Genomic DNA, 26,728 nt, shown 5'->3' with positions numbered 1-26,728 from the left:
TTCCACTAAAGTCAGGTATTCAGAGGAAAGAATAACTAATTAAGTCTTATTTGCAGTGTAGGAAGCGTTATAGGCAGTCTCTGAGCTCTATAGAGTGCTTTGGCTGTGGTAGACAGAAGTCTGTTTCATCTGAGAAGCTTCTGTGAAGCAGTAGTCTGAGGACAGCGCTCATATCCTAAACTATTTGCAAGGAATTTTTAAGAAATCAGTGATGTGTTGAAGATGAACCATATTATTAGGGGTTTGGTGGTGTTAGCTGGAGTTTCTTGGAGGTAGATCTGCATGTAAGTAATGTCTGATGAACAGAGGAAGTCTCTCTGGTATTAGTGGCATGATTTGAGAAGAATATCCATTTAACATAGTAACTTGCATGAAATCTGCCTCATCCCTTCCTGCCTTTCTTTCTATCTTCTCCTATTCCACCTGAAAAAGATGGTGAGTTTAAAAGAGAAGATTAAAGAACTCCATCAACAGTACAAGGAAGCATCAGAAGTGAAACCACCTCGGGATATTACAGCAGAGTTCCTTGTGAAAAGCAAACATAGAGATCTGACTGCACTTTGCAAGGTAAAGGGTGACATATATACAACACTTAAAGCAAAGGTCTCTGAAGCCTTGGGCAGCCAAATAGAAATTGTCAGTATAAATGTTTCCAGGAACTCTCACTCTGAACTAACATTCTCTGAGAACGTGATAGGTGATAACTCTGGGTTTTAATATTGATAATACAACAGCATTAAGTACCTTAGATTCCTGTCCTTACCWGCTCGTGTCAGGGAGCACTCACACGGTGAAGACTGTGTTCACATGATGAAAGATATATTTTAGATCATACCCCATTAACTGCTGAGTCTCATAATAGTCTGGAAATAGAATCTGTATTTAAAGAGGATGTTGCTCCTCTAAGGTGGAAATAGTGGTTTCCAGAGTAAAGACTCCTGTCTCTCCAAAGACTGTCATTGACAAAGATAAATTTTGATAAGCAGAATGGATGCCCCTCTGATTGCATACACATTGATGCCTTAAAGAAACCTCAAAAACAATTTTTTTCTATGATCATGAAAGACATCTTGGTCAGATGGAAGCAAGGATTATTTTGCAGCTATTGGCATGTCAGAAAGTATTTAATTTAAAGCCCAACATTTTGTCTACTCCCTGGATATTTACCGAGCTTTTGGAAAAGTTTCCCTACCCTTCCTTCCCCCCATCTCTGCTCACTTACCATTAATGATATGTACTGCCAGGTCTGGCATCTTACTGGACTGGAATATTTGTGTTTATTTGATTTTTCCCTCGTGGCTAGGTCCTAGTTGGGACCCAGCTTCTTATAATGAAATAAACTTATAGAAGGTTTTGTCTTCCTTTGCCATGCTTCCAAAGAGAAGATAGACTTAGTGAGGAAAGAAGCATTTTTTTTAATCTGAAAAGGAGACTCAGTTTTTAAAAACAACAATGAGCCTGGCACTAGTTGGAATTAATCTGTAACCTCTGGCATATGTGTATCTGATATATATCTGTTGGGTGTATTCACAAAATGGACTTCCATTTACCTTGTAGTACAATATTTTACCCTCTTGTGGATCTTCCTGCTTTCTTAGTGTTCAAGAGTGTTATCTATGTGAATAGGCAAAGATGAAATAAATGGCACATTATCCTATTTTGAGAAAGTATACTCTAATTGGTCAATATCCTTAAATAGACTTGTCTTTTAAAATAAGAATTATTAATAGTAACGATTAAAGTATTAATTAGTACTAGTACCATTTAACTATCCTTTGGTCACTGGATCATCCTGCAATCCTTTGTCACCAGAGAAACTTAGTTCTGGACTCTACATCCAGAAATCTGGACTGAGTAGTTTTTTTCTACTATGTGACGGTATAATATATGAACAGTAAGGGACAAGATTGCATAAAGCTAAGGATGTTGTTTCTTGATCTTCTCTGTCACTTGGTTAAATGGATTCTACAACAGATATTTAAAATAGGATTTATCTCATCTACTTTTACAGACGATAAATTCCAGGCTCCTGAGTTTAGAAGCATTCATCCTGCTGCTTTAGGGCCTTTTAGACTGAGTAGGGCTTGTCCTCTCTCTTCTTTTTCATCTCCCTTGATAACAAGGGAGATTGCAAGATTTAACTGAGGAATCTCATTTTTATAGTCAGATGTTGAGATCATATGGCGTAGACTTAAGTAGATAAAAAAAACTACAGTTCTCAAGCCTCTTCTGTTGCTGTTCATTCAAGAAAACATTTCTTTAGTTCTGGGATACACAAAACAGCCCTAGCAAAAGGCTTTTAATGCAAGTCTTCTAACTAGGAAGTATTAACTTTAATGGCAAAAATATTAGAGTAAAATGGAGTGGGTTTTTTCTTACCTTTTCACTATCAAAAAAGTGGAGCCAGAACTAATCTATGGAATTTTAATGCAAACAATGTTTGTGTCTGTAGCCTTTAGCGATAATTTTTACTGTTGCGTATAGTACCAAGAAGTGTTTTAAAGCCAGTAAAAGTCTCCTCTATTGCCCTGCAACCCCCCCCCCCAGTGAATTAGTGGAAAATTTTTGTTTGGCTTTTGGGTATTCCATATAGATGTTTAAAGATGGTAATCAACTAACTGTGACAGCATTAAAATAACTATATTAATAATCTGATCTTCTGAAATCTCCATATATGACATGCTCCAAGGTAGAAGCTTTTCTATTTTGTTGTGAAAAAACAGCTTTATGCTTTTGTCTCTGTGGTGGACACTCATCAAATCAAATTATTCTGCCTTGAAAGGAAATGTTTGTTGCATATATACAGTGTTCTACCAATCTTTTTTTTTTTTTTTTTTTTTAAATCTGAAGGTAAGTTGAATTAGATCATGTTTTTGTTGCCTTTTGCATGCCTCCTTCCCCTTTGTAAAATTTTTTATCTTCAGTATTAAAGAATTGTAATAACCCTTTGATAGAGAAATTAGAAATACGTTCTGTGCAATGTAGAACAGCTCTGTGTGTTAAGGGGGCCCTTTAAATACCAGACTTGTGATGGATCTTCATGTTCAGCTTTGACTGTTTAGATTCCTGAAATATCAGCATCCTAATCTTTTTGCAGTATGACATAAGCTTCTGGATAAATGATCAGCAGAAGTGCGAAATATGTTGGATTAGATGTTGTGAACTGAAGAGCATGACTTAGATCTCACTGAAACCCATGAGTTTTCCTCTGATTTCACTGAGGACTGGATCCAGTCAGAGCCTACAAGATGCCACTAAATCTTTTTCAGAGTAAGCCGATTCTAATATTAGCTTTTAATCTTACCAGGAGTATGATGAATTGGCAGAAACGCAAGGAAAGCTGGAAGAGAAGCTTCAAGAACTAGAAGCCAATCCGCCAAGGTAAAAATACAAACTATAAAAATGAATACTCTGGGAAACAGATCTTTTAAAACTTAATTTTTTTTTTTATTGGATTGCAAAAATGGTATGGTATCCTTTCTCCTTATTATGGTAATTCATAAGATAGGAAGGTTCACATGTGAAGTTTGTACTTCCTCAGTTTTAGAACTTACGTTCCTTGATTTTATAAGTGACTCAAACGCAAAAAGGTAGTTCTGTGTTAGGATGCCTTACAGCAGTAACCCTTACTGTAACTAATATCTTCATGTCAGGATGCCTTTGAGATTTGAAAAGCCTGCCAATAAAAGTTGGCATGCTGAAGGATAGAAAGAAGTCAGCTTTATGTGCTGTGAATACTTATGCACTTTCCCTCTGCGCATCTCTTGTTTTCTTCTACTTTTAGTGCCTCAGTTTGAGAATATGCTTTTCCTTTATATACCATTTTAGATTTAGTGATTGTTTCGTTTAGGATTCCATAGACCAAAAATGCACACTTTTTCTTCACTGTAAATATTTGCTAGTATTATTATTTCAAATGCTGTGTCTGTCTTTTGCTTTCCTGACTTGTACTTGGCCCATTCTGTAGTTTACAGTAACATAAGCTGTTACGTCTTTGTGCAGGCCCAGTGGGTCCTCATTTGCAAGGAAGTTCAGCCTGGTCTGCTGCCAACTTCTCTATATCTTTGTGGTGTTACTGTGCTGCAGGCAAGCCAGCTGCCGAGCTCTTCTTGAATTGTCCTGGCATACAGGCCTTTAGAGCACTGGCTGCTTGTAGAAACAGTGTGGATACCATGCCTGTGTCTGATTAAAGGGATGCACAGTGCTGGTGTGACTCTGCTTGATTTTTAGCCTATTCTTTGATATGTGCTACATAAGTCATTGTTACTCTTATTTCTAAAGTTAAGTTTCTAATTTCCACCTGGAATATTATGTATGAACTCTTTGAAAGTGCCCTGTGTGAATTGTGTAAGTAAAGGTTGCTATATTTATTGTTGGTCTCTGCTATTAACCCAAAGCTGAAATATTCATGTTAATCAGTTTCAACAAAAAGAAAATCCACTGAGTAGAGAGCAGAATCAGTTTGAGATTTTTAAAGAGATTTTGCCTGTGTGTGGTTTTTGTGTGTGTGTGTGGTTTTTGTGTGTGTGTGTGGTTTTTGTGTGTGTGTGTGTGTGTGTGTGTGTGGTTTTTGTGTGTGTGTGTGTGTGTGTGGTTTTTGCTTATGAGTTTTATGGACTCACTCTGCCTCTCTCCAGAATTAGAGCCTTCATGAGTGAGGTACAAATATTGAAAACAGAATCTGTTTGCATTCAGATTTTTAGCTTCTTCACTATGGAGGGACTGAAGTAAGATTGTGAATAAAGTTTTCAAAAGCAATGTATTTGCAAACTAAATATTTTTTCTTTTACATTTGTTTTCTAGTGATGTTTATCTGTCATCAAGAGACAGGCAAATACTTGACTGGCATTTTGCCAACCTAGAATTTGCTAATGCTACACCTCTATCTACACTTTCACTGAAGCACTGGGACCAGGTAGCTAATTTTCAGCAATGTATTAAAAACTTGTATTTTTCATTCTCATTGAAGTTTCTATATGTTGCTGTCTGCTTCTGTTGGAGATAACCCATCTCTTACATGTATTTTTATTTAGAGGTGGAATTCCAGGGAGCTTTTGGTGCTGAAACAGTCTCTAATAATACCTTATCCTGAAAGTTTCTCTACTGTTATTTGGCTAATAACAGAAAGGGTTTCAAATATTCTAGGCTCACGTCTAGGAATATTTTTTTGAAAAATTTGTAACTGTGCAAAGTTGCTGATAATTCACTATTGAATGATGTGATTCATTTCTATGCATCTTCCTTTTAGGATGATGACTTTGAATTCACAGGCAGTCACTTGACTGTGAGGAATGGATATTCATGTGTGCCTGTAGCCTTGGCAGAAGGGCTAGACATCAAATTAAACACAGCTGTTCGACAAGTTCGCTATACAGCTTCAGGTAAATGAAACTTTCAGCTGAAAACAGCTCTGAGGGAGCATGATCATAGAAAACAGATTTCAGTGCTTCTGGAACCAGATGTGAAGTTTCATCCCATTAAAGTCTCCCATCGTACATTCTGGGTTAGAAAAATGTAGGGGTGGGGGGGACAGTTATCTTCTTTATTAAGATTAACTGTATAGGGAGGTGTATAGAGATTTCATATTTGTTTCTTGTTTGTTTCTCTGGCTGGTTAGACTCCAGGCTTTTCATCTGAGTTCACAGGTTTCTGAGTTTGCTTTCTGAGTTTGTTTTCATTCTCCTGTTTCTTTATTTTGTTGTGATTGAAATGCTTGGAATAGGAGGTCTTGGGTTGTTTAAGACTGAAGCCAAACCTTTGGGTAAGTAGTAAGTGAGGAGCTCATGCTTTTTGCTAATTCTCGAAACAGATGCCTTTTTTTGATGTGAGATTTGCTCTGCAGCGCAAAGACAAATAGCATTTAAAGTTTGTATTCAGACTTTGCAGGAAGTCTCGTAATTAAGATTTCTTTGAGCACACAGAACTATGCTCAATTCTATGGAGTTGCATATGGTTACATGAACTGATAGCTTCAAAGTTAAGTAGTTCCTGAGGGTTTTTTGGAACACAATCTGTGGTTATAGTTCCTTTTGACCTGGGTATCTCAGATTCCTTAGCGGTCTATTTATTTTTCTTCCTGAGGAAAAGAGCACAGGTTGAACAAATAATCTTAAAGCTCTTTTCTCCAGAACATTCAGTTCAGTGAACTATTATATTCTGTATTAGAACTTAGGATATTCTATAACAGAACTATTTGTTATATTTTTTTTTGAGGTTGATGATTTGTGTCCACCATTCATGCCTGTTCAACAGATAAAATTTTGCAACTTTTGAATTCTATATTGCTCAGAGATTTTCTCTTTTAAGGACGGTTTTCACGCTGTGACAGAACTTTTTGCATCTTTGCCCATCACTGAGGATTCTTACATTTTTAAAATAGCCTTTCACTTTTGTGATTTCCTTGTCAGTTAGTTGCTTTCCCTGACATTAACATGTTTCTGAAGGACCCAAGTGGAGCTTATCCCACTGGTTAGAGCTGCTTTTCCTCAAGAAAACTTTAGTCTGATGCCTTTCTTCATCAGGAGCCTATGACCACTTGCTTACTGCTGTATTTCTCTCTTAAAACAGCCTTTCTGGTTTGAAATACCTTTGCAAAAGAGACGAGGTGATCAGAATTTGTGACTGATTTTCTTTGTGTGGCTATCCATAAAACTAAAGACTTCAATCTGATTCTAAGAGTTACATTATCTATGGTGGCTTCTGTTTTTAAACTGTCACAACAAGCAGTTATCCAGCCCATTGTTTTTTGCTGAAATGACTGTCTGTACTTTAGACATGTAAATATGCTCTGACTTAATCTCTTCAAAAGAACCTTTATCTCTTCATAGCTACAGATGGAAGATCAAGGGACTCCTGGTCATCTTACAGGGAACCTAATGCTGGATGTTCTAGCTGTGTACTGAAATACTAAAGGGAAACCTCCATCTTTACTCAGGTCTTGATGGAAGTGTAAATACATAACAGTGCAGAAATATATTAGTAAATTCTATCTCAGAGTACCTTTTCACAGTTCTGAAGCATTACATGCTTACAAAAATAGTCAGAAGCAATCCTGCCTTTGGAAGAGCCATCCTGTGATCCTTGCTTGTGCATTGACTCTGATGATCCTCATTTTAGCATGACAGTGACACTTTTATATTTGACCACAGTATGAATGGGTATCGAGGTAGTCAGTAAAATTAGCCAGCTGTCATTTATCTATGTCTGTTCTTTATGTGCCTTCATAATCCATCTTCCTACCACCCCGTCCATTAGAGCCAAGTCATCTTTTATGGGCTCGGCTTTGAGGGAGGTGTGCCTTTCTCCTGATATCTTATAAAGGAAGTGAAGGTCTTGGAATGTGCCTCTACAGATGCTGCTAAAGTAAAAACGCTTACTAACAGTGCTTGGCATGTGGTACCCTCATCGAGAAGGTACTTATAAAACCATGTGAATGAACTGTTAAAAATAAGTGACCAATCTCTGTACAGTGAGATGCACCACACAAGGAGAGCTATGTTATCACAAATGTTTCTTTAGTTTGGTAGTTTACAGGATTAGTGTGTGTCTTGAGCAAAAGCATTATAACCGGAGTGCCTGAGGTAGGCTATTGCAAGTTTCCTGTTCTGTTCTGTAGCTTGAGGGGAGCTGGAGATGATGCTACCTGCAAAGGAGTCAGTATGTTCAAGCCCTTATGTGTATAGTCAGTTTTCTTTCCAAGCACATCATATATTCTTTGTATTACTGTAGAAATACAACTTCCTTTTAAGTACTCCAAGGATGTTGGTTGGAGTGATCTGCAAAAATCTTGTGTTTTGTTGATTTTTAGACCAGATTCATCTCATATGGCTTTGTGTGGGGATAAGCTTGATAGCTGAAGCTGACCAATGGGGTTATGGGAGATTTTTAAGCAGTTATTAGTATTGGATGCTTATACTTAATTCAAGAAGGTTTGCAGTTTATTCTGTGCATGAATTAGTATCCTAAGCTGCTATCATGGAGTGTCTTCTAGATATCTTTTCTAGATATTTTTAGAGATATTTTTCTGAGGACTGACTCTTGATCTCCCTCCTCCCCAACTACTAAATATTTCCTGTGAAGCTCTGTAATCAGCAAGCAGTCACTTAATGTAATTGTGCACATCGGCTTCTGCCAGAACTCCCCTTTTCTTGTTACTTTCTACAGTCTTCTCTGCCAACAGATTCTTATCTCTGTTTTTGCTTCAGAGGACAAGTCAAGGAAGTGTTATGCAGTTCTTCTGAGAAGTCATGTATTTTTGTAACTTAAGCCCAGTTTGGGATAAACATTAAAAATGGTGAATTACAGTGAAAACACTATGGAAATTATGTTGCTATAGAGCAGAGTTGTTTGGGTATCTTCACTCTATTTATGCACACACATATGTATGCACTAGCTAATTTTACTTCAAATCACAGATATTTTTTGTAATATGTTGTTTTGTAGTGCTAGGAAAGTCAGAATATGAATGGGAGAAGGAATACAAAGATGATTTGTATGAGTGTTGAGTTCAAAGGAGTTCCAACCCTTGATTGAGATGTGGAGATACCTGACTTAGACAAGTTAGTAGAGGAAAATATAAGTAAACTCACACTGCTCTTGAGAAAATGCTTTAATAACTTTGAGAGCAGTTTTATTGAGTCAGCAACCAAATAGCCTGCTGACCTGTAGAAGGAAAGACTCTACCGAGAGGGTATAACATGTCCCTTACCTGTAGCTAATGCATAGTGCATGTGCAGAACATTATGTCCTATACAGCTCTTAATGTCTCAGCTGTACCTAGCTGAACCTAGAAGTTCCAGGAAGATTACAAAGATGAGGGAAACTGGTGTGGGAAGTGCATGGGGTTCTTGCAGCTCAAGCTCCATATACGAGCAAGCTTTTTCTTTGAGTAACAGTCCCATTGCAATGAACAGTTGCAGCTTGCCTGGCAGTAATGTGGTCTCCTAGTAACACTATTCTGTCAGATACATAACCTGCTGGTATCTGTAGAGAAATGTATAGACAGCAGGTTTCAGATGGACAATCACACAATATAAGTCAAGGAATGTGGTGCCACAGGATTCCACCTTACTACATTATACTTTCAACAAACAAATGGAAGGAGTATGCCTTTTCATTGCTCTTCAAAACAGAGGGCTTAGGCTCAGGAAACTCTGAACTGGGARGGTAACTCAATGAAATCCTCAGTCTCTAATTGATATTTAGTTATGCTCTTATTTAAATATCATTTACTGGCCTAGATGAACCTTTAGGCTTATTTCAGTAAGGCTGTTCTTACATGTTGTGTGGCCAGTAACATCCACTTGCCTAGAAGTTAAGTAATTGCTTGTRTGAGGCTGTTTCCACAACCTGAAAGTTTGCTCTTGTGGATATAGTTAATGATAGTTTCTTTAGCTTTGTAATCCAGTGCTGTTTGGTAGCGGCCTTGTAAAAGGCCACTTATATTTCATTCTTATTAGGTGACTGTTTTTCCTCTCCTTTTACCAGGTTGCGAAGTGATAGCTGTTAACACCAGATCTACTAGCCAAACTTTCATTTATAAATGCGATGCTGTGCTGTGTACACTTCCCTTGGGAGTCCTGAAACAGCAGCCCCCAGCTGTGCAGTTTGTGCCACCTCTTCCTGAGTGGAAAACTTCTGCGGTGCAGCGGATGGGATTTGGCAACCTTAACAAGGTGACTTGGTCATTGACAGAACTGCAACAGAGCAAGGGTTGCAATAAGTCAAATCTGAAATGTGTATGGTGGATAAAAGGAGGAGGAATGTTTCTTCCACTCCTGTTTTGCTAGGTTTTGATGGTGAAAATTATCTGAAGAACTGTAAGGGACTCTCCTCTGTCTCATATAGCTTTTAAATAGTTAATTTCAGAAGTAGATGTTGACTTGGTATGTCTGCTGTAGCTTAATTAACAAATTTATAAACTACAAGAGGATAATTATCTATGAAAGGCAGTATAGCTGTATAGCAGTATGTATTTTTCAAATTTTACTCTTTTGACCTTTTCAGTGATGAAAATTTTTGAGTATAATTATCTTTGAATTTTGCTTTTCCTAACTCTTAATTCTTTCTATTTTTAGGTTGTGTTGTGTTTTGATCGCGTCTTCTGGGATCCAAGTGTCAATTTGTTTGGTCATGTTGGTAGCACTACGGCAAGCAGAGGAGAACTTTTCCTGTTTTGGAATCTGTACAAAGGTAAATGTGATGCATAGTTTTGCTACTGTCCTATTTGTTTAGTTTTGGAAYTAGAGAAGAGAGCTTCCTAAGATGTTCATAGTGTTATTAACATCTGGATGCTGTAGAAAGTTGATGATATTTTATAGGAGAACAAATGAGAGCATCAGGGACCCTGGGAGTGATTGCACAGTAAACTAGAATAGAATGTGGAAGAGTATATGTTTGAAGCTGAATTCCAGGCCATGTCTATTAAATCACATTGCTTTTAATCCTACTATTGACAATTTTAATTATTGTAGGCCACTTTGTATTCTTGCATCTTGGCAAAGCTTTTCAGTATCTTATTTGTGATCTTAGTTTCTTCTGTTAAGCATCAGTTTGGTTGCCATGGGTATTCTGTGTCATTCCCCCCCCCCCCCAACTTTGTGTGTGAGACCAGGAGAGCTAGATAAGGAAACAGTTGAACTGAAGAATCTAACGTCATTGGACATCCATTCTTTCATGTGCTCTCACATGCTGTATTTGAGAAGTGCAGCAAATAACGTATATTGTGTTTGCCAGAGAGTGGTATTATTTTAGTTAGATATCTACTTTGTCAGGAGGGTGTATTGAGTCCTCATAGAAGAGGATATGTTTTTGCAGTATTTATGAATTAAAAACATTTTCTTAGTTCATTTTTCAGTCTCTTTTTGAAATATAGTTTCCAGTTTGGCTGCTTACAACCTTGCCTGAGCTCTTCCCTTCTTTCATGTAACTTCTTGTGAAATGAGACTTTGGCATCCAATGTAGTTACTTAGTTCTGAAAGCCTCAACTTTCTGAATGTTTTTCTAATTGAAGCGGCAGTGAGGTCATATCTCTTTTAGGGGGCTGCCTCTGTAATCTGAAATGAACTGATAACAGCAGATGAGCTCTTTCATTTGTGATGTCAAGTCCTTCCTGGTAAAGGTAACTCTGAGGATTGTAAACTTAAGGTTCATGTCTAGGGACTCACCATGATGGACTGCATACTTCAGTGGTCAGGTGGTGCTATGGGCTTGTTCCATATTCTGTTATGTGACTGAGTTGCAGAACTCAATGCTTGTAGTTTATCCTGACATAACTTTTCCAAGGTTTAGTATTGAGCACTCAGAGCTTTCAGTGGAGCAGGCAAGAGGCTCTGTTTCTCTTGTTGAGCATCCCTACTTTAGCTTGATGAGCAGCAGCAACTACTGTTCCACATTTACAAGATGTCCCTTCCCTCCCCTCCCCTTTGGCATTATACATAGCCGCTCATATTTGGAGATACCACAGCTTGCTTCTCCTTAAAGTTTGCTGAATGGATGCTTTATTTATTTATTTGAGCAACAAACTCAAGTGATTATGACTGTAGAGAGTGGCTCTCTAAGACTGGCAGATAATGTTAGAACTCTTTAGAAGATGCTTTTCAAGACACCAGCCACAGAAGCAGTGGTGTCTCTCATAATAAGTTCTCAAAAAGTACTTTTAGTAAGAGTATTGTTTCTGTCTATTTTCATTTATCTAACTAAAAGCTTAAAACAAAAAGGTATATTTAATGAGCACTACAAAACAAGTTACTTTTCTTGCGGGTGACCATTTAAAGTGCCAACTTTAGTTGCATCTGTGCTGTTGGTGATTTGTGGCTCTCACAGGAGTTCCCTCAGTAGTTTAAGTCTAGTTCAGGTAATGGTTGCTGAGAAAATGTGAAGCATCTGGGAACTCCATGTGTGTACTGAAGCAATTGGCCTGTGCTGCTGTTGCATCTTATTTTGGCACGTTGTCAGTCCTGCTGCTACAGTATAGACACACTTTAAGATGGAAGGGGCCTGCCACAAGCATCTACTCAGCTCATGGCAAAGGAAGTCCTGTCAGAAATACAGGGTGTTTTCTAGATGTCTGATGACTTTTCCCTCCCCCTCCGCCCTCCAGTTTTTGACTGTTCCTTACCTAGCTCTCCTGCTTTTTTTCCTAGGGATACATGATGAAAAAAGGTACTTTCTATGTCATAGTTTTATAGTTACACACTAATCTCCAGCCAGAGGTTGAGTGACCTCATTTATTTGTTTGTACATCCTACAGTTATGTTAACTCTTTTTACCTCAGCATCACCTGGGCACCTGAATTATTTAATATGTGTCATTTGGACTTGTAAATTATTCTCAGAATTTCTGCTTTTCTGGATAGTTTTGGCTATTTTGAGATATGTTTAATTTGAATGTGTCCAGGTAAGCAAGAAATGTGATATTTTGTGTAAGTGACCTATTTGCTCAGATAACTTCACTGCTCTGGTGATGTTAATCATGCCTAAATTTTATCAGAGATTTTCTATTTTCTATCAGATTGTTTGGAAGATACTGAGATTACCTTAAAGGTAGCACCGATGACTATTAAATCCCAGTTGAAGCTTCTATTTAAAACAAATGATGTCTTCACTTCACTAAAGAAAACCTCTTTTGCTTCCTTTCTTTCCTAATGAGAGTGTGTGTGTTAATTTTTAATACATCAGTTGTCTTGATAATTTGTATTAGTACATTAATGTATGGTCATTTATCTTCATTTTGGAAATTCCAAATGGTGATGAAAGACTGAGGACTACTTTTGATGAATTTATTTGTTTATCTTTCAGATGACTTAGCTTCAGCTCCGTGCTTATTAGAGTTTAAGTATTTAGCTTATTAAAATGTTAATTTTCAATAATTCATTCCTCTCCCTCCCCCCAGCACCAATTTTGTTGGCTCTAGTAGCTGGAGAAGCAGCAGGGATCATGGAAAATATCAGTGATGATGTCATTGTTGGACGATGTCTTGCCATTCTCAAAGGCATTTTTGGCAGCAGTGCTGTGCCACAGGTTAGTATAGCTAGCTCGTTTGGGTAACTTTCCTCAAAGCTCTCCTCCACTGGAATTTTTGTATATTAAAGTAATATTAAAAGCATGTGATAACTTTAATTATACTAGTTTTCTCTGATCGTTTGCTAACTTAGACTCTTTGTTTGGTACTTCATGTGAGGAATAGAGTCCCTTCATTTATTTATTTATTTTTTAAAAAATATTGAATACTTAACAGATCTCTTTGAACGTGGCTTTAACATCCTCAGTCTATTAGAGCTTTTCATATGATGGGCAAATCCATCCAGCTGACAGTAAGCATTTTTTCTTAATGAGTGGCTCTTATATTTTGGAAATGCTTGGTCAGTTGATTTTTGCTTCCCAGACTGGAGAACACAAGAGAAGGAAATTGCAGGCTTGCCTCCCTGATGAATCAGCAGCTCCTTTTCTGAACCGTCTGAAGACATCAAGAAATGAAACCAAGATCTTTCTCTGACAGTAACTTTGAGACTCTTCTGCCTACAAATGCTGTAGAAAACAACTACTCTCTACTAGGATTTTAAAGTGAAAAGAACACACACTAACAAATGGGGGAATCTTGAGGAATATAAATATCACTGTGGATAAACATGACATTTAAAGAACTTATTTGACTCTTAAAGATAATTCAATATATTTAGTGGTAATCACCTGTCATGAAGGACTACATATATGGCCAATCATTTAAAGGAGAAAGCAGTTCTTGTCTCTGAGTAGATTTCCTGAGTGATTATTTTAGGCGTATTCCCACTTTGGGTGTGAATATACTTATGTGCCACAAGTACTTAATAGTAGAGAGATTTGCTGGAACCTCTCTCCTAGATCCCATTTATCAATCTGGATTAAACAACTCATCTGTTGTATTTGATGAACAAATATATAAACAAGAGCTTGCAGTGCAAATGTAGTTCCTCTCAGCTGTCCCAAATGGGAATGCAGAAAAGTTAAACCAAACCATCATTTTATTGGAATGTGAACCATCCTCCTTTTTCCTGTGCTTTTTCTTTTTACTATTTTATCTTCTCTTTCTGGTTTCAATTTTCATTTCCCTAAGATAGACAGCACTAGTTTTCCCTCTGCTATTCATCCACATGTGGGAACTCTTTCAACCTTGCTGTGTGCTAGCCTATGCAAAGTTCATGTCCTATGCAGAGTAGGATTCCAAGTTTTTTTTACTACCTATGTCATGGTACATACTTTTTTCTCTAACCACCTTTCTTCCCCCTGTTCATAGGGAGTCCTGATTACAGTGCTTATTTGTCAGGATGCAATGGGATGGGATAAAAAAAGACTACCTTAGCATCTGAATAAGGTGTATATGAGTGTATGGTTACGTGAATGCTGCACTTGCTTTTTGGACTTACTGCTGTCCATCTCAGTACCAGGAAGGCAGTACTTCTGTATTTTGCTCCACAATCGTCTGGGTTAGCCATACCTTCAAGGCTACCTCAGAGAACCAAAATTTCATTCTGATTTTTATTCCCTGTGAAGTGTTGCAGTCTTAAGTGATTAGCAGAGAGCACTAAGAAATATATAAAATACCTCAGTCTTTTCTTTTAGTCAAACATACATGTGATAACATACAGTGTCATCACAGCGTTTTCTGTTTAACCAGGACAGAAATGTGAAGTTACAGGGTTTTTTGTCAAGAAGCAGTCAATCTGGGAGGCTGGCTTATCAACCAACTTCTTACCTTTTGAATTAAATGTGCTGAAAGTTGTGGTGGGGAATCTTCTTGAGTTAAGTCATCAGATCATATTTGGAAATGTGGTCTAAAATTCCCAGTAGCCCCTTAAACCTTGGGACATTGCCCTAGTCCTTTGAGTTTTTTCCATGGATTCAGTGTGGGGCATCAAATCTAGTCCTGCTAGGTCAACCTCAGGTATGTTTTTTTCAGATCTGTTGGTACTGGGGCCCAGAGCATGCTATGGTGCGTGTTTCTAGTTTCTGGGAAGCTCCCTTGCTAGACACAGCCTGTCCTCCCTCCTGTTAGACAGAAACAGTCCTGAGAAGGTCTACTCAAGTACAGACAATTCCAKGAAATACCTCTGTGGTGAAGGAAATTAAGTTCCTGTCTTGATGTTTAAAGTTTTACTGGATGTGGGTACCAGTTAAAACTCAATTATTAATTTGGGCAGAATTTGGGCTGCTATTTTAGGGTTCGGACCCGTCGCTCTTCAGCATTACATTTGCAAGATTATGAAGATGTCCTCTTTTCTCTTGACTGTAATGCTAATACCTTAGAGGGATACTGTTTTGAATCCTGATGGGGCTTCCACTGTTACATCTTTCAGTGGAATATCTTTCATCATGACCAGTACTGTGGCAAACCAGATGGTTTGGAGAAATAAAGATGTTTGTGTAGGTGCCCTTCATGCAGTCATTTTTCCAGATGAGTTATAGACATTAGAGTCCTCTACTACAGTTAAAGCAAGAGAAATATTTTCTGTGGCTGAAAGAAAAAGAGTGAGAAGTGGACATTGTCCTTATGTTGGTATTAAGAGGAGAAACATAGGAAATGTACACAGTATACCTTTGCTGTTGACTACAGAGTCTGAGTTCCAGTGCAGAAGTTACGTGGAATAGTTTCTGGCAATGTATCTCAATGGATTAAAGCTCCAATGAAGACAGGTTATTTACTGTAGTATTTGTTACCATGTAATATAAATGTGGAATTCTACCATTAACATTAGCTTAAGGACTTTGTGTTTTCTGTTCCTGTAATTTGCATCTTTGGTATTTTACACTAACTACAGAACTTGTATTATGCCAGCAACTGACATTTCTCTCGTCTCAGCCCAAAGAGACTGTGGTATCCCGCTGGCGTGCTGACCCTTGGGCCCGGGGATCATACTCCTATGTAGCAGCTGGATCTTCTGGAAATGACTATGACTTGATGGCTCAGCCAATTACTCCAGGACCAGCCATTCCAGGTGCTCCACAGGTGAGAGAAACTCTGAATTTGTTGTGGAAATACCTCAGAAAAATATAATGCCTTTCCTAAGTCATTTATATATATATATTATATATTATATATATAGATAATAATTTATAGATTTTTTATATATATATATATATATTTTTATATATATATATATAGAATCTATAAAATAATATGAAATATATAATATATATACACTGCAGCAATTTAGGTAAGTCACATCCTCTCACCAATGATTAGCACCTGTAAAAGAACTCAGTTTTCTCTCCAGGAATTTTGCCTTCCTAGGTTTGGTCTCATTTCTATTTGGCAAAAAAACAAGTATTTTTATTCAGAAGATCAATTTGATAATGTCTGAACACAGTATTAAAATATTGTACTTGCACTGTATTTCACAGTGCCTTATTTCATAGAATCATAGAATCGGTAAGGTTGGAAGGGACCTCTAGAGATCATTTAGTCCAACCTCCCTGCTCAGCAGGGTCACCTAGAACATGTTAGACAAGGTTGCATCCAGGCGGGCCTTGAAGATCTCCAGAGAAGGAGACTCCACAACCTCTCTGGGCAACCTGGTCCAGTGCTCTGTCACTCTCACAGTGAAGAAATTTCCCCTCACGTTCAGGCGGAACTTCCTGTGGTTCAATTTCTGCCCATTGCCTCTTGTCCTGTCACACGGGACCACTGCAAAGAGTTTGTCCTTGTCCCCTTGACACCTTCCCTTCAGGTACTTGTACACATTGATAAGATTCCCCCTTCAGTCTTCTCTTTCCCAGGCTAAAGAGGCCCAGCTCTCACAGCCGTTCCTCAGAGGACAGATGCTCCAGCCCTCTGATCATCCTTGTAGCCCTACGCTGGACTCTCTCCAGTAGCTCCATGTCTCTCTTGTWCYGGGGAGCCAGAACTGGACACAGGACTCGAGGCCTCCCCAGGGCTGAGGAGAGGGGCAGGATCACCTCCCTTGACCTGCTGCCAACACTCTTCCTAATGCACCCMAGGACACCATTGGCCTTCYTGGCCACAAGGGCACATTGCTGGCTCACGGTCAACCTGTCATCCACCAGCACTCCCAGGTCTTTCTCTGCAGAGCTGCTCTCCAGAAGGTCAGCCCCCAGCTTGTACTGCTGCCTAGGGTTATTTCTCCCTAGGTGCAGGACCCTGCACTTGCCCTTGTTGAACCTCAGGAGGTTCCTCTCCACCCAGCYCTCCAGCCTGTCCAGGTCTCTCTGAATGGCAGCGCAGCCCTCTGGTGCATCAGCCACTCTTCCCATCTTGGGATCACCAGCAAACTTGCTGAGGAGGCACTCTGTCCCCTCATCCAGGTCCTTGATGAAAATGTTGAACAGGATGGGACCCAGTACTGAGCCCTGGAGGATGCCACTAGCCACAGGCCTCCAACTAGACTCCACGTCACTGATGACAACCCTCTGAGCTCTGCCTTTCAGCCAGTTCTCAATCCACCTCACTGTCCACTCCTCTAACTGGCACTTCCTGAGCTTCTCTAGGAGGATGTGATGGGAGACAGTGTCAGAAGCCTGGCTGAAGTCAAGGTACACAACGTCCACTGCTCTTTCCTCATCTACCCAGCCAGTCATTCCATCATAGAAGGCTATCAGATTGGTTAAGCAGGATTTCCCCTTCGTGAATCCATGCTGGCTACTCCTGATCAGGTGATCTTTTCCTCCATATGTCTGGAGATGACATCCAGAATGAGCTGTTCGATCACCTCTCCAGGGACGGAGGTGAGGCTGACTGGCCTGTAGTTGCCTGGGTCCTCCTCCTTGCCCTTCTTGAAGACTGGAGTGACATTGGCTTTCTTCCAGTCCTCAGACACCTCTCCAGTTCTCCAGGACCATTCAAAGATGATGGAGAGCAGCTTGGCAATAACATCCACCAGCTCCCTCAGTACCCATGGGTGCATCCCATCCGGCCCCATGGATTTGTGAACGTCAAGCTTGCCCAGAGGATCTCTAATCTCATCCTCCTCAACCAAAGGAAAGTCTTCTGTTCTCTAGACTTTCTCCCTCACATCCAGGCTGCAGGATTCCTGAGGGCTGCCCTTAGCAGTGAAGAGTGAAGCAAAGAAGGTATTCAGTAATCCTGCCTCCTCTGTATCCCCCGTCACCAGGGCCCCTGCCCCATTCAGTAGCAGGCCCACATTTTCCCGAGTCCTCCTCTTGCTGCTGATGTATTTGAAGAAGCTCTTCCTGTTGTCCTTAACATCCCTTGCCAGACTCAATTCCAAACGGGCCTTAGGCTTCCTTGCTGCATCTCTACATACTCTGACTGCATTCCTATAATTCTCCCAAGTAGCCTGTCCCCTCTTCCACATTCTGTGTACTTTCTTTATGTGGTGTGTTACTGTAGTTAAATGAGTCACAGTGACTTCTTTCAGAACTTAACCTATGACAACCGAATGGATTTTTCTGAGAAAAAACTCACATTTTTTTTAAATGAAAATTGTCCTATTTGAATGTTATCCTGTTCTCTTAAACCATGCTTCTAATGATTTCTGGAGTGCAGTTTGTTAAGAATCAAAATTAATCAAGTTACTGTGAGTTTGCTTGTAGCCTGTCAGATGGGAAATGGCATCAGTCTGGATACAAGGTAATGTCTGTTAACCAAAGACCCCTGGAAGTGGCTAACACTAACGTATTCTGCTTTTTGCAGAGGAGGCAGCCGTAGAAGTTCAGTGAGTTATAGGAAAGACGGATGGTTTACGCGAATATATTGCAGCTGCCATTGGGATTGGCATAGAAGCAGACAAATAATCTACCCCAGTTCACAGTGCAGAAATTTTTCAGTCTCAGTTTTTTCCCCTCCCCTCTCTCAACCCTCTCCCTCAACACATAACTACCTAATCTTGCTTCCAGCAGGAAAATCAGCATTAAGCATAATATAAATATTTTAGGGCTTTAAGCACAAATTATTCATTGAAATCCTGAAGAAGAAGATTCAATTTTGAAATGATTATTTCCTATCCTTGAAAGTGAGCTTCACCTTGCACTGTCACAATTATTGCTGCCTAGTATTTTCTGTTCTGTGCTTGGCTACTAATAGTGTCTTCCATAAATTAAAAGTAGAAATTCACTTCACCTGTTTCTTCCCACTTCTCCCCTAAAGTGTCCTTGTAGCAAATGATGGAGGCTCCCAGAGTTGACACAATTTCTCGTAATATGTTTCTAAAACCATACAGTGTTAGCAGAGTAAGTCTCACATTAAGAAAGTGCTTGTTCCCCACTACAATGCTAGGCATTTACAAATACTCAGTTTAGGGGGGGGGGATGAAAAAGAGGCAGATTTTAAGCACAATGCCTCTAGAGAACTAGCTGTAAATATTTTCAGGGAGGATAAAACAAGGAGGAGAGAAGGTAAAAATCAGAGGGAAAGGAGAAGGAAGCAAAATCCTATACAGTGTAGGCTTGAGTCATCTCCAGCTCCCTTTGAGTGGTGGAATCTTTGAAATCAAAAGCCATTCTGAAAACACCAGCAGGAGACTGTAGGTTTCTGACTTTATTTAGATTCTTTTTGTAGTAATTTAAGTTAATAATAAACATAGCTACGTATAGAATTGCACCATGCAGACTATAATATAGGAAGCTCAGTTTTCCCTCTCCTGCATATGACACTGTCAATAGGTGACTTGGGTCTCAGTATAAAAGGAGAAACTGCTAATTCATCTGAATTGATGGGTAAGTTTTCTTTTGCTTGTATTGTGCTAGAGTTCATGTTCCCGAGTCAGAAGTGATCATTTTGTCTTACATATGTAAATCTGTTTTGGCTGTACACCAGATGGTTGTGCTGCCATTCAGAGGGACCTCAACAGGCTGGAGAAATGGGCAGAGGGGGACTTCATGAAGTTCAGTAAAGGGAAGTACAGAGTCCTGCACCTACGAAGGAACAATCTCGTACACCAGGACAGGCTTGGGGCTGACCTGCTGGAAAGCAGCTTTGCAGAGAAGGACCTGGGGGTCCTAGTGGACAAGTTAACCATGAGCAAGCAATGTGCCCTTGTGGCTCAGAAGGCCAGTGGTATCCTGGGCTGCATCAGGAAGAGTGTTGCCAGCAGGTCAAGGGAGGTGAGCTTTTCCTTCTCCCCAGCCCTGGTGAGGCCTTGAGTCCTGCGTCCAGTTCTGGGCTCCCCAGAACAAGAGAGACATGGAGCTACTGGAAAGAGTCCAGGGAAGAGCTGTTAAGATGGAGGAGGAGTCTCCTACTAAGAGACTAGAGCATCTCTTATAAGTAAAGGCTGAGAGAGCTGGGACTGTTCAGCCTGGAGAAGAGAAGACTCAAGTGTGATTCTGTGAAGTGGGATCTTATCAACGTGTATAAATACCTGAATGGAGTGTGTAAAGAAGACAGACTATGCTCTTAGTGGTACCTGCTGATAGGACAAGAGGCAGTGGGCTCGAACTGAACCACAGTAAGCTTTGTTTGAATGTTAGGAAAAAAGAAAAAAAACTTTCTACTATGAGAGTGACTGAACACTGGAGCAGGTTGCCCAGAGAGGTTATCCTCCATCCTTGGAGATACTCAAAGGCCATCTGGATGTAGTCCTGTGCAGCCTGCTTTAGATGACCCTTCTTGAGCAGGGTTGGGGAAAGAGTTTGCACTAGATCATTTCCAGAGTTCTCTTGCAACCTCAACTATTCTGTGATGCTATAGTGTTGTAGATACAAATTTTAAATGGTTTTTCAGTATACAGCTGGTGGGCTTCTCTTTTGCCTATCTAGCTCTTCAGAATAGATAAAACTATATAAAAACAATACTAGATAGTATGGTTTTTAAAGTAGAGCTCTATTATCTTTGTATCAAAAATGATACTGGAAAGTGTTTCCTCATGTTTAGTCATTACAAACATGAAATGTTCCTGTGAAATGAAAAATATATAAAGATTTTCTTGGTAAGTTGTAGGATGAAAATCTTTTGATAGAAAGGCTATACTTCACATATAGCAATATGCTATGGAGACTGCTGTGTGATTAGAGGACTTGTAACATTCTTTTAAAAATACCAGTTTGCTGCAGAATCTGAAGGAATCTGAACTAAATCTGTGCATAGGTCTTAACAGTGTGTCTTCTGTTCCCTTTCTCAGCCTATTCCTCGCCTGTTTTTTGCGGGAGAACATACAATTCGCAACTACCCTGCGACTGTTCATGGTGCTTTACTGAGTGGACTGAGAGAAGCGGGTCGCATTGCAGACCAGTTTCTTGGGGCCATGTATACTTTGCCTCGTCAGCCTACACCTGGGGTCCCCACACAGCAAGCTGCCAGCATGTGAGAGCAGTGGCAGGTACCAGAAGAGAAGTGATAAAACCACACTGCTGCTGTTGTGAACTTGTTCTTGGGATGAAGATATCTTTGTGGTCTGTAACAGTGTCTGCTGAAAGGACTCAGCCTTAGGTTGCTGTGTAACACTTCCGTTAGAATGGCCTTACAAAAACTTTACCTGACCTTTGTCTTGGCATCCTTTTTTATTAAATCTCTTATAACTGTTTGAAGTGTCAATGTACACAGAATTATTTACTACCAAATTGGTCTGGAACTCTTCTGGCTCTGCACATACTTCTTCAAAGTCAAGCTTATAGCTGGAATTTTTTTAGTTTGTTTTTTACCTATTTATGTATTTATAATTTAGTAATTGCACAGAAGGCCCTCTAGAAGCTGGTGGCTACTATTAGTAGCTTACTGTAGAATATATGCAAACTTTGTTCTTTGAAGAATAGTATTTTTTGGCCACGTTCCATTAGCCTTATTTGTCATTTGAGAATTTGGTGCAACTGTCTCCCTGCCAGTAACAGCAAATCACAACCTCTCAAAATGGTCCATTGACTGCTACACCATATGCATCTTGTTTTAGAAAGAAGGTTGGTATTCCAAAGAGTGTGCTAAGCATACTATTTCATTAAATACTCTCAACAAAGRAATTGTCACAATTGGGTATTTGCAAGATAAAAACTAGAAAAGTTATTCCTATTTCTTCATGTAGAAAAAGTATTGCCTAGAAAGTAAGCTAACTAAAGGACCTCATCTTTTGACTTCCGTCTGCTGCATATGGGCACTGTGGGCTCTATCAGTGTGAGTGCGTGGGGGTTTTTTGCCTTTTTTTTTTTTTTTTTCCTCCAAATCTTGGAGGACCATGCTTCATTTTTGCCAGGTAGATGAGAAGATATTGCAAGTCCTATTATTACTGTTTCAAAAAACACTTTGGCTGCTTTCCCAAATATTTTTCCTCCTATTGATTTGACATGCCTGCCTTCTAGCACAGAGAGCAATCCCATTCTATTTAAATATTTAGGTCCTTCTTCCTGCTCTTTTTTTGCCAGTTAGCATTAGTCATCTCATTTCTTACAAATATTTCCATTCTTTCCCTCTGCAGCTTATTTCCTCTTTCTTACTCGTGTCCTTTGTTCATGGTCAACTTCTTTGTACTTAATTTTTCCTTCTTAGTTTTACTGTTCGTTCTCTCTCCTTTCTTGCCTCCCTCCCTGGATTTGGTGCATGTGCAATCTGTCTTAGCTTCCTTATGTCCTTGCACCTTCTAGTCTGCTGCAGGGCTGGTACCTCTCTTGTTCCCTGCTCTTCCCTCTAATTAAATTGCCCACACTTCATGAAAACATATGCACACTTGCCTGTAGTCCCAACTGTTTGCAGCTTCTGCTTGGAGGTCATCTGTATTTCATACTTCAGCATCTGACAAGTTCAGGTTTTTTTTCTCATCTGGTGAGCTCTGTTTGTGCACTGTCTCCTTAATACAGAAAGAGTAGAGCTGACCTACCAGTATTTTAGCAGTTTGTTGAAAAGTTAGACTTTATAGCCACCCCCTGGGACACATGGCCAGCCTGGCAGATAGAGAGGAGCATTTCTTAATTTAATGGAAAAGTGGGGTGCAAGGAAGGAAAGAAAAAAGGACCCAACATTAAGTTAGGCTGTCTGTGTAGGAGGTGGATTATAACTTCTTTCATGTCCTGGCTGGGGGAAAAGAGTATACTGAAACACATGTAAACCACAGCAGATGTGAGAACCAGACTCTCTGTGTTCTTCTGGTTTAACCCGAACAGCTAAGACTACCTGGAATGATACCTGGAACAATACAACTCACTGAGGCTCTCATTGAAAGCTCTCCTAAAATTGCACAGCATTTGACAGGGTAATTGTTTCTGTTTGTGGGGTTGGATTTTTTTTTTTTTTTTTTTTTGGGTGGTGGTGGTGGTGGTGGTTGTTGTTGAAGACGGTTGTCATCAGCTCTGACATCACTGTTACCCTAAGCCCTCAGAACAGGGTGCTCTCACTCTTATGAAAATGGGTTGTATAATGGTGCCTAAAAAGGAGGACCTCTCTGGTTTGATCAACAGTGTTAATGAAGACCTTTCCACCATGGTTTAGAGTCTTGATGGGGATATGATGTATTTATATTGGACTTGAAATTGCTCACACTGGAACATATCTGTTCAATTGTGTCTGCTTGGAATAGTTTTCACCTGCTGTGTAGGAATGATCTGATACTTATTTGCTCTCCTGTCCTTAACCAGGGAAGGATGTTTGACAGTGCTGAGGCTTGCTTATGCCCTATCAGCATTTTAGTTGATGTTCTTTAGAGAAGAACAGAAGAATGACTATTTAATTTGCTTGAAAGGTGAACAAATCAAAGAACTGGAGGACTAAGAGGCTATGAATTCCTAAACAGTCTTTTAAAAGAATCCTTAAAATCTTACTGGAGCTCATGTTTCCAGCATGCAAGCCCGTGACAAGTGGACTACAACCTTCTCTGGCAGCTTCAGAYTTTTGTAGACTAGTCTGATTTATAGTGAGAAAGGCAGAAATGGTTTCAAGGGGATGATCACATGCATCTTGCGAAGCTCCACTCAGAAAAGCACTTTTGGCCCACTGGAAACTAGTCCTAAACCCTGCTGTCCCTGGCAAGCCACACAAAGCAGCACTTGTGTTGTAGCTATTGTAAGGATTAAGAGAGAAAGAGTAACTTCTATAAGTTTGTGAAGCTCAACAGCTGCTTATGTGAACAGAAGGAGAGGTCTCAGACAACTCAAGTCGTTTTTCTTAGATAAATGTAAGAGAGGGGATGTTTGTAGGACTTCACCTCTAGTTAATGAGCTCTGTCCTGAATGTAATAGATGAAATGATAGCTATGAATGGCTCCTAAAGTGTCAAGAAGTATCAATAATGTATTTAATTGTTTAGAGCTTTTAGAATGGTGTCCAGTTTTGCAGTTAGAGAGAATAAACCATATTTTAAGGAAAATTTCCGATAAAAGGCCCTTAATGCAGGAATGTACTTCTCTCCAAATAATGGAGTGAAGGCCATGGAGGATGGTCCTGCATATGGTAGCAACTGGTGTATCTGAGTGGTGGAAGGGTGTGTGTGTGTGTCAAGGGAATGAGGTTTTTTTTGCTAGATGGGATCTGCATATTACACTAAGTTAGGAAGTACGAAGGAGAATTTGCCACCTCGTTTGGCCTCTATCCTGTAACCAGAAGGTTGATGGCTCTTGGTTTCACTCCAGCCTATCGCAGTTGAGTGAAGGCAATCTAAAGAAGGAAGTAGCTTGTTTCCCTTTGTAAGACCACTCCTCCAACCTGCTCTCAGAAATGCTGAGCCCAGATCATCTAGTGTAAGTAAGTGGAGAGTGGCTATGTTCAACCTCATTTGCAGTTTGCTTACACACTGCCTGTCCCTTAAATGGCTGGTCTAGGAATGGGTATGACATCTGCCTGGATGTGTGTTCAGAGCAAAAATGTAGGACGGGAATAGTGAGAATTAGCAGTAACACGCCGTGCTGGAGGCTGGAGCTGGGCTGTGTCAGCACTTCAGCAGGGGAAGCCAATACCTTTGAATAAATAACACTGAGTAGTTCAGCCACAGCCTTAAATACCACACCACAAACACTTAAAAAGAGAGAGTTTTATTGGTTATATACTGTAGAGCTGACAATGTTCAAGTCAGGAAAGACATGCAGATAAAGTGTGTGATTACGTTTGGCATGCAGACTAAGAGCACTGTGTAAGAGGTGAGCACCATCTGTATCTGCTATATGGGCAGCCTTGAGAGGAAAAAGCTGGCTTCCCTCTGAGCATGCTGAGACAGGGAGGATTTTGAGAGGGTGGAACAGTGCCAATAGCTTGATTGGACACAAAGTTTGCTTAAGGAAAATAGGGAATACTGTAACCCTGGAGAAGTCGCTTGACTTGGACGAGCCTGTGAATATGAAAAATTTCTTGCATTATTGTAACTAAGCTGTCCCAGCACAAACATATGTCTGCAAATACAAAAAAAAAATAATTTCTTCTCTTAAAAATACATTCCACGCAGTCTGGAGTGCTGCTTCCTCAAGGCAGGAGCCTGCACTGCATGCTGGACAGCCTAGGAAGATAATCCTTTGGGTGTTTAGTTTACCGACCGTCAGAGGCCTCTGTGAAAAATGGCTTCATGTTTCATCATGTGTAGAGCAGACCACCGGAGGCTGGCCTTGTAGCAATGTTTGAACCACTCCGTAGTGATGTGCAGGGGTGGCAGAGATGAGGTCTGCTATTTAGAGGTAACACCGATATGACTATTGCTTCAATCTGCAGCTAAGGAATTGCTCATGTCAGTTGTCTCTTGGAGCACCAAGGTGTTGCCACCCTTCCCTGTGCTTTCTGCCATGTCCCCTTTTCTGGAGGTGCTGTCTGCAGAAAGAGATTACCCTCATCCGTGTCCAGTGAGCTGCAGCTTGACAACACTTGGCACTGGTGGCTGAATGTGAAGCTGTCCTCCCTCCATACTACCTGAGCTGCTGGAGAGACTGCCTTCTGCTCACAGCATTACCAAGGGAAGCTGCAGTGCCATTTCCAGATACAAAGGAAGCAGCTCCATGAAGTAGCAAGCTGCTGGCCCTCAAGCTGGCTTCAGCCTTTTCTGATGAAAGCTGCTAGCTCTCCAAAAGGGACCAGTCTCTTTGCTTCCTTGGGAGAAGAGGCAGAGCACTGACACACTTCCTCTGTACAGCAAATACATTTACAACTTTGGAATTATCCGAATGCTTGATGCACAGCTTCTCAGCATCGAGTCCACTGAAAAGCCTGATATATTTATATGCTAAAATTACAAATATTTCTTCAGTGATGGCAATATTTACACATATACTCTATTTTACAGCTGTTCAAAAAAGTGTGCAATTTGAGTAAAACACATCGTGTTTCCTGAAGTCATCACTATAAGTTTAACAATACAATCAGCTCTATTGCACTCATGATTAGAGGGCATGGCCCCGTTCAATTTTAAAAAGGGTTTTTCTTTCTCAGATTTAATCTCAGTTGTGGTAAAAATAACCCAGTTTACAGTTACTGAATGACATCTGTATTTACTACTTGGAAGCAGCAAGACCGAGCCTGTATTCAAGGTATGTCCTGTAAAATACTGAATGAAGGACGAAGGCTGCCTTTAGCCTTGCTCTGTCTCCTTGAGGACAAAGCAGCTGGAGAAAAGGAGACAAACTTACTCTGTGAGAAGCACCTGAGGAGAGCAGATAGTGCCGCAGTAGTTGCGTTGTTGGGTGTGTTGTGTCCATATCTGAGAGGCTCTTACTCTGCAGTGTGAGCAGTGACATTCCCTCCAGTTGCCCTTGGCTCTCTCTAAGGAAGAGAGAGGCTCTGGTTGACAGAAGAGAAAAATGGCAGCTATTGCCACTGGGGGTGTGTGTGTGTGTGTGTGTGTGTGTGTGTGTGTGTGTGTGTGTGTGTGTGTGTGTGTGTGTGTG

The 26,728-nt window shown here is 40.1% G+C and overlaps 2 protein-coding genes across 5 annotated transcripts in view; one reads left to right on the top strand and one right to left on the bottom strand.

The window, feature by feature from the left end:
* The window catches only part of KDM1A (lysine demethylase 1A), a 51,643-nt gene extending 30,171 nt beyond the window's left edge, over positions 1–21,472 (top strand). For 2 of the 3 annotated variants that reach the window (XM_085302984.1, XM_085302983.1), the window contains 9 exons: positions 433–567; positions 3,308–3,381; positions 4,804–4,915; positions 5,249–5,381; positions 9,487–9,674; positions 10,077–10,191; positions 12,892–13,019; positions 15,835–15,981; positions 21,071–21,472. In XM_085302984.1, the coding sequence (XP_085159110.1) occupies positions 433–567; positions 3,308–3,381; positions 4,804–4,915; positions 5,249–5,381; positions 9,487–9,674; positions 10,077–10,191; positions 12,892–13,019; positions 15,835–15,981; positions 21,071–21,256 (1,218 nt within the window). In that variant the 3' untranslated portion in view covers positions 21,257–21,472. The remainder of the gene's footprint in view (positions 1–432; positions 568–3,307; positions 3,382–4,803; positions 4,916–5,248; positions 5,382–9,486; positions 9,675–10,076; positions 10,192–12,891; positions 13,020–15,834; positions 15,982–21,070) is intronic. The other variant, XM_085302985.1, reaches the window with a different exon arrangement.
* The window catches only part of LUZP1 (leucine zipper protein 1), a 46,674-nt gene that overhangs the window by 5,392 nt on the left and 14,554 nt on the right, over positions 1–26,728 (bottom strand). Inside the window, exon 4 of one of the 2 annotated variants that reach the window (XM_085302980.1) lies at positions 1,551–1,614. The exons of the other annotated variant lie outside the window; for it this stretch is intronic. Within the exon in view, the coding sequence (XP_085159106.1) occupies positions 1,567–1,614 (48 nt within the window). The 3' untranslated portion in view covers positions 1,551–1,566. Of the gene's footprint in view, positions 1–1,550; positions 1,615–26,728 lie in introns of those variants that run through there. 2 annotated transcript variants of the gene reach the window in all.

Source organism: Rhea americana, unplaced genomic scaffold, assembly GCF_003343005.1.
Source record: "Rhea americana isolate MKP2758 unplaced genomic scaffold, rheAme1 scaffold_195, whole genome shotgun sequence".
Taxonomy (NCBI): domain Eukaryota; kingdom Metazoa; phylum Chordata; class Aves; order Rheiformes; family Rheidae; genus Rhea; species Rhea americana.
The sequence above is the reverse complement of the archived record's forward strand: the minus strand, read 5'-3'. Positions and strand labels throughout refer to the sequence as shown.